Source organism: Triticum urartu, chromosome 2A (assembly GCF_056163025.1).
Source record: "Triticum urartu cultivar PI428250 chromosome 2A, HENAU_Tu73, whole genome shotgun sequence".
NCBI lineage: Eukaryota > Viridiplantae > Streptophyta > Magnoliopsida > Poales > Poaceae > Triticum > Triticum urartu.
Window position 1 is genome coordinate 737,170,109 of NC_141874.1, and position 8,509 is coordinate 737,178,617.

Below are 8,509 nucleotides of genomic sequence, written 5' to 3' on the forward strand. Positions count from 1 at the left end.
TGTAGGGTTTCAGACTGAGTGGGGGTGAACTAGGGCATCTTCTGGTCACTTATAGCAGCCAATGCCATGCTACACGAAATGAATCCCTTAATTGGACACAATTACACCCTTATAACTGCCCAACTAATTGGAATTTTAGCCAAAGGCTCTCTCATGCCATGTGTCATAAGAATTTTAGAACATGCCTAGAGCTATGTATGTTGGTCTCTGCCTCCATGTCTTAGCAATTTGGGTCAAAATTATGCCAAACTTTTGGAAATTTTCCATAATTTTAGTTGGCCCATAAGCACAAATGGGCACCTTCTAAATTGGGCTAAATTTATAACTTTCAATTTGTATGGTGCAAAATTGTCACCCAAAAAATGTGTAAATGTTACATGGCATACGTCAGCCAGGAGACAGGAACCAACAAACGCCCATCCAGACATAGATTGCTTTTGGGCAACGATGGTGCCACGTTAGTTTCCCCTACCAGTTCGCTGCGAACGGCTAGTCGGCGAATGCCCTTTTCTTTTTCTTCCCAACAAAAAGGAAACCGGGTGCGGGTAGTGGGGATCAAGCCGGCGACCTCCTTATAGATTGAGGTGGGCTTCCACCACCGTACCAATCCGTTCTTTTGTCATAAAATGCAATAAAATTTCATACATATACCTTCAAGTTCTTTTTTAATTTGAATACCTGCATATATTTCAGAAAACCTAATTTTGTTTCTCATTTAGGAGATGGCATTTTCTATTATCAAGAGATAAAAATTTTATATTAAGAGATGGCATTTTTTATTATTTGAGAGATGTCATTTTCTATTATTAAGACATCGCATTTATTATTATTAAGAGATACATTTTCATTCTAAGAGATGACATTTTTCTTATTAAGAGATGGCATATTTTATTATTTAAGAGGCGGTATTTTTATTATTTAAGAGATAACATTTTTTATTTTAAGAGATGATTTTTTTATTAAGAGATGTTTTTTGTTTATTTATTAACATATGGCATTTTATTCTTAAGAGATGGCATTTTTAGTTTAAGCAATGGCATTTTTTTATTAAAAGATGACTTTTTATTTTAAGAGCTCACATTTTTTATTTAAAGAGATGCAACTTATTGTTATTAAGGGATGCATGTTTTATTTGTTAAGAGATGGATTTTTATTTATTAAGTGATGCAATTTTATTATTAAGAGATGGCATTTTTTATTTAAGAGATGGCATTTTTATTATTTAAGAGACGAGTTTTTTTATTAAGAGATGAATTTTTTTATTTATTAACAAATGACATTTTATTCTTAAGAGATGGCATTTTTAGTTTAAGAGATGCCATTTTTACTATTTAAGAGATGGCATTTTTTATTAAGAGATGACTTTTTTTTATTATAGGAGATCACATTTTTTATTTTAAGAGATGCCACTTATTATTATTAAGGGATGGCATGTTTTATTTGTTAAGAGATGGCATTTTATTTATTAAGTGATGAAATTTTATTATTAAGAGATGGCATTTTTATTATTTAAAAAATGCATTTTTTTTATATCAAGAATGCCATTTTTTATTTAAGAGATGGGATTTTCAATTTTCAGAGATGGCATTTTTTTTGTTAAGAGATCACCTTTTTTTTACGCGTGAGATGGCATTTTTATTATTGAGAGATTTCATTTTTTTATGTGATGCTTATAAAGACATTCTTTCGTGTGGTGCTTAAGTTGGGCTTTTTCCCTTTTTAATACTTGGGTGGATGTCATTTTTATCTAGAGGATGGCAGTTCTATAAGATCACTCACCTTTTTTATGAAAAGTTTTAATGTGGTAATTTTAAACAAAAGAACAATATTTTAACTGGGCCTTTTTAGGTATTGGGGTCGCCCTGGCGAATGACCAGAAACATTCGCCGGGGGTGCTGTCCCAGCTAACGAAACCGGTAGCTACAATCTCCCCCATGGGGACCGTGCCCCGGATATTGGTGTCCAAAAGTATTGTATAGTGCAAAATTTTGGTTCATGCCAAATTTGAAACTATCCAACTGCTGAATGGACAATCTCTAGTTTTTAACTCTTGTCCTCTATGTGCAACCACTTCGAAACGATATCTCAGCCTATGTTGGATGTCGGTCTTGCAACAAGATTTGTGCCGCATAGTGTGTCATGAAATCTTTTTTGTCTGATGTAGCCCCCATTATGGCTCTTCTTTTCTTGTATGAAAACTTTTTTTATTTATTAAGAGATGGCATTTTATTCTTAAGAGATGGCATTTTTAGTTGAAGAGATGGCATTTTTACTATTTAAGTGATGTCATTTTTTTATTAAGAGATGCCTTTTTATTTTAAGAGATCACATTTTTTATTTTAGGAGATGCCATTTTTTATTTCTTAAGAGATGGCATTTTATTATTAAGAGATGGCATTTTTTATTTAAGAGATGGAAATTTTATTAAGAGATGGATTTTTATATTAAGAATGGCATTTTTATTTAAGAGATGGCATTCTTATTTTTAAGAGATGGCAGTTTTGTATTAAGAGATGTCATTTTTTTACCTAGGACATGCCATATTTATCATTAAGAGATAAGAGATGTCATTTTTTGTGTGATGCTTATGCATAGAGCAACCTTGAAATGATATCTCAGGCTATGTTGGATGTCGGTCTAGCAATAAGATTTGTGCCGCATAGTGTGTCATGAAATCTTTTTTGTCTGATGTAGCCCCCATTATGGCTCTTCTTTTCTTGTATGAAAACTTCGTAATGAAGATGTATTGTGTCGATTGATGCAAACGAGAGATACCCCTTTTGCGAAATAAATATATAGATAAATCTATAAAATAAAATTTGTAAACTAGCGCGTAAGCATGATGATATGCATATGCATAGAACAATTCAAAAAGCATATCAACATAGCAAATGTACTAACCAGGCTCCAGGCACAGTAAACAAAAAGACGGAACAAACAATGAGTTATAATCTTCATTTTTGTTGGTGAATAAAAAAGAAAAAACTGTTCCCTCAAAAAAAGAAAAGAAAAGAAAAGAAAAAACTGAAAGCAAAGATAATCGACATCGGGCCATCGGGGTTCTTGCTTGCATCGCTATATGATTCACCGGGCCCCCATTCTTTGAGCATGCTCGCCTATCTTCAATTATCCTTGGTGCACGTCTCTTTTAGTCCCCGGTTTCTTCCACGACCCCGAGGCTGTTTTTGGGTGACTTCCCGTCGGAGCTGTCGGACGGTGGGGCCGTGACTGCCGAGGCCGCCGCGGCAGGGAGGATCAGGCTCGGCGCCGTGACCTTGATCACGCGGATGCGGCACCGGACGACGAGGCGGTTGTCGCTGACCATCTGTTCGGCCGACGCGAGGTTGCCGCTCGACACCAGGTACGGGGACACGTGCACGGGGTTGTCAATGTCGAACCTGTGCCTCGTGAACTCGGGACCCTCCTTGCCGACATCCTCCACAGGGTCGTCGTCAGCGAGCTGGAAGCAGAACTCGGCCGTGGTCACCGGCTCGTCTGACTTCCCGCGGGGTAGACCTTGAGGGTGCAGTGAGTATAGTCGCAGCCGCGGAGATAGAACATGTCGAAGTTGAGCGCGGAACCGGCGGGCATCCGCGCCCACTTGGAGTAGTCGGGCACGACGAAGAGCTGCGTGGTGGAGTCCGTCTTCACCAGGCCGCACGACGACGGCGGAGACGGCGACGACGCGCGGCTGGCGCTGGTACCCATTGATCGGAGACGGACCAGCGGACGTACCTACGTACGCGGAGGCTGAAAACGGAGGCAGACCGATCGAATTGGTATCACAACGAATATAAAGAGCCGCAATCTTTTGAAGCATCTGGATTGAGCCAGGGAAACGTGTGCGCATTTTCCAAATCGGAGACTGCTTCCCGGAAATTATGTAACAACTCCGTTTTCTGTTGTTTTGGTAAGTCGTGATTTGTTTCCATCAAATATATATAGAAACGAACGCTTCCCATAAATACGTTTAAAACTCTATTTTTCGTTTTTTTGGGTAAGTCGTGATTGCTTCCAACAAACAAATATAGAAAGGTAATGCTTCCCAGAAATTTCAGGTTTGCTTCCAATAATAAACAAATAAATGAACCTAAATGTTTCTGTAGATGTTTTTCTGTAGCGCAAAGGTGGCATGTAAACTTTATTTGCCAGTAGAAGCATCGCGTGATGGAAACAATATTACTATCTGATTGTGTGATATTTTTTTTTCAATGAAGCATTACTTCAATGTTGTAGTACCATTTTTTAGATGTTTGGAAACATTTCTTTTGTGTAACAGAAACTAAATTCATGTTTGATGGACACATTTGCTTCGCGATGGAAATTGTATGGATCAACAACATTAATATACACTGACACAAATTATTTTGATACGAAAAGTTCATAACTCCTTTTGCAACAACACTAAGTCACGGTTCAAACACCACCAGGCTGATGGTCACATGCTTCCTTTCGATGTTGGTCATGCTTGATTGCGATAGTAGTCGTGCTTCTGTCCGATGGTGGACGTGTGTCATTCAAAGGCTGGCCATGCATGGTAGGCCTGCTTCCTTCCTACTCACTCCATCCAGGAATAAGTGTACACTAGACCATGAAAGCGCACGTTATTGCGCCCTCCCATTTGTATGAAAAATAGATGGGAATTACTGTTAATAAATTCTTCTTCTGTAAAGAAATATATAATTGTTTAGATCATGATCTAAACGGTCTTATATTTCTTTACACAGGGAGATTGGAATTTCCATTAACAAATGAAGACGCATAACATAATAATTAAACTTTACAAACTTACTGGTATAAATTTGTCAGCAATAAAATCGGGAATTCTAATCATTTTTCGAAACCAAAGATACACATGTGTAGAACATAGCTCTATCAACAAATTTCTGAATGATTGACACAAAATCAGCCAAGTTTGGGACCCGATTGTGGTGATCAGACCCACTTCGAAATAAAAAGCATGTACTTTGATAGTTTTCATAAATATAGACAACAATTAATAACAATGAAAGCAATAGTATATATTATACTGATTATTAACATGGTGCTATTATCCCATAGAACATCTAACTACACCAGCTCAATAAGAAAGTTATAAGTTCATAAGCTTTTTTTCCCTCAGTGAAGTTGCCATAGAATTTGATAAAGTAAATTCTTATACCATTTTTTCGGCCCATTCCACACGTTCGAATTCAAAACAAAGTTCCAGAACTTTAAGATCAGAAGGTATTCTCGCTGCTGCGGTCTATTAAGTCACGACTATAATAATCCTTTCATCCCGAAGCAACCAGGCAGGAAGGGGGTTGAGGAGTGTCAGAAACCATGTGCAGGAGCTCACCAGCTATAGCTGCTGTATTCACCTACAAACAAAGGAACTCACAAGGACACAAATGATTTACAAAGTGCGGAAACATAATCACATTTGGTAGAAGGCAAGTCCATAAATGGCAGATCCGGTCAATAAGCTATTATAGCTTTCAACGTCAGATGATTTATGGCTGAAGTGTATAATGATTTTCCGATGATGGCAAGTGCAACTTAGTGTAGAAGAGAGCACATGATTTTTGTGAGAAGAAAGATATATTTTTTTTATTGAAAAGGAGGAAAGCCCCCGGCCTCTGCAAAGAAGAAAGACATGTGATAGGAAAGTATACCTTGTCATCCTTTGCAGATTGTACGTTATCATTTTTATGTGCCACATGGAATTTAGAAACTGCACTGGAAACTTGCCATCACAATCTATATGCTACATAAATCAACAACTAAATATATGGTCAACTATAGAGCACATGGACATCATTAACACTGTCTAAAATATATGGAGAATGCTGCTGCTGCCGGTGTCCACAATTCCTCCACTATCTAATATCTAAAAGGAAAATCTTGTCTGTTTATAACTTGATGTGATCACTGTTGCCACATGGTGCATTGTGTAATCTTTCCTGCACCTTTGATTTCTTTTTGTGATATGCAGATTAACTCGCAACCCAGGTCAAATCCACGCCAACTTGCCCACTTGATGATGCATAAACATTAGGAAAATTAGGCTTTTTAGAAGAGGTGCAGTAATCTCAAATCCAAACTATTATCAACTCCTAATCAAACTAATGGACCAACCAGTTAGTTAGAAGATGGTGTGTTTGCGTATCAATCAATTCAACGACGATGCATATGCTATCCACGATGGCATGGGAAAGAATCTCCCACGAGGAGGGAGAGTCGAACGGAAGATGGGGAACATAGTGGTTCGTGGCGGGGGAGATGGTACCACTGTACCAGCAGGGAGGGGTCGAGGAGGAGCTCCATGCGTGGGAGTTTCGTTGAAGCCTCAGGCCTCGAAGAGAGCGAACGAACTCACACCTCTCCTTGTGCCCCCACCAGCCTGGCTTCCTTCTTCGGCGTACAACGACGGCGGCGGCGGCGGAGAGGAACACGGTTTCGTGAGCAATGGAGAGAGGCAGGGAATCCACGCCTGAACTGTTCTCCTTTTGGGCCCTTCTGCAGATAACATGGTCAAACGGCCCAATTAACGAGAGGACCCCTAGGTCACCGCGCGGAGCAGCGGCCCGGCTACTGTGATCTGGAACGTCCAGTACCGCGATCCAACGGCAAAAAACGTGAAATCGCTGAGGAAGTGCGTAACTAGCTGCGTTATACTGTTTATTAGTAATATAGAATTTTAGGACAGATTATGGAATAGAGTAAAAAATGCGTTGGTGATTTTGGTAAATTTGGCATGTCAATGTAGATGAATTTGCCATGGCAGAATAGAAGTGAATTTAATTTGCCATCACCGACTAAAGTGAAATTTTGATATGTATCTAAAAAGTAATTTTGCCATGGCGGTATAGATAATTTTGCCATGGTAAAAAAAATGTAATTTTTCAATGGAAAAATAAAAAGTAGAAATTTCCATGGCAATAAAAGTTAAAGTTTGCCACGATGATTTAGGTAAATTAGCCATGTCAATGAAGGTGAATTTACCATGGCAGAATTTGAAAATTAAATTTAATTTGCCATGATCGACTAAAGTAAAATTTTGACATGCATGTAAAGAATATTTTTGCCATGGCAAGAAAATGTAAATTTGCCATGGATAAACAAAAAGTAGAAATTGCCATGGCAATAAAACTTAAAATTTTCCAAGGCGCCACTAAACTGAAAAATTGCCATGCTATAAACTAAAAATAGCCTTGTTCTTAAAAAAGGTAAAATGTTGATTATCACTTTTTTTTAGGTATAGATATAGACGTCATGCACTTATTGCAATCAACTCAGTATCTATTATAAATCATCTTGACAGGAAGGATAAAAGTTAGATCCACTATAAAGCACAGTTCTTGGTAGAAAAATACAAAATTGAGATCATCCACTATATACTTCTTGATTGAGAAACAAGAATTCGCATGCTGGCTTCATGCTGTCCTAAATAAGAATAAAATAAAAACCAACGCGCTAAACTATCTATTCCCAGTCGTGCCGCTGACTGTCCTAGCAAGAAAACACGGGGATGGACCCCCTCCGATCTTGGCCTTGCAGACAAGCACCGTGTCCACGCATCTGTTTATGTAACACCCCCCGCCCCCGGGAGTCCGCACCACCACGTCCACCACCGCCTGGCCCCTCTCCAGCTCGCCGGCCAGCCGGTACCGCAGGAAGTGGGGCATCTGCTCGTTCATGCCCCAGGCCTTGGACGCGGCCTCTCCGACCCTTGTTGGCTGCACGCAGAACCCCGGCACCATGCCCTTGCCAAGGAGCGCGTCCCCGTACGATACGACCACGGAGGAGCCGTCGCCGCCGACGCACTCCCCGGTAAGCTTGTTGTGGGTGTTGTCGATTTGCACGGTGATGCCGAACACCGGGCTGAGCGCCTGCCGGTCGCTATGGAGATCCTGGGCCGGGTCCAGGCCGTGGACGCTGGTGATGTTCACCGTATACTTAGTGTCAGCTCTCGCCGTGATTATCCACACAAGAAGATATACTGAACCTATCATGATCCCTAGCACTATTGCGCCTATGCATAAATTGAACGTCCACTTCGCGCACTTGCTTTCCTCTTGGGCCATGGCGTCGAGGAACAATGTCACAATGACGTGAGCTCGATCGATATGCGGTGTTTGGTAAGTAGTTGGGGAACTTATACCACTATTATTGGAGAGGAGAGAGAGGAGGGCCTTTGTCTTGCGTTACGGAGAAGAGATGTTTTTTTTTTAGATTCGGAGAAGAGAAGGGTTCGTGTTCTTGCTGGACACGTACGGCTTTCCGTGTGTCAATCGTTTGTGTTCTCGCCGGTAGATTTCAGTCGGGATTCATGTTACAAAGCCCCATCACATGGGGAAGGCACGACTTAGTCACCGCATGTGCAAAAAAACAAAAACGCAACAAAAGCATGTGTGCAAATCGTGCTTGCATACGTTTAAGCAAGGCTCCCACAAACCGTCCGCATTCATTCGAACTACACTGTCGAGAGCAATGCTACATCTACGGGCTGGTTGTTACGTAGTATCTT

The 8,509-nt window shown here is 40.2% G+C and overlaps 1 protein-coding gene across 1 annotated transcript; it reads right to left on the minus strand.

Moving 5' to 3' along the window:
- Window positions 1-7,460: 7,460 nt before the first annotated feature.
- LOC147987432 (uncharacterized) lies at window positions 7,461-8,509 on the minus strand. The gene has a single exon (XM_087542377.1). The coding sequence runs from the start codon at window positions 8,064-8,066 to the stop codon at window positions 7,461-7,463; it is 606 nt and encodes a 201-aa protein (XP_087398503.1). The 5' UTR covers window positions 8,067-8,509.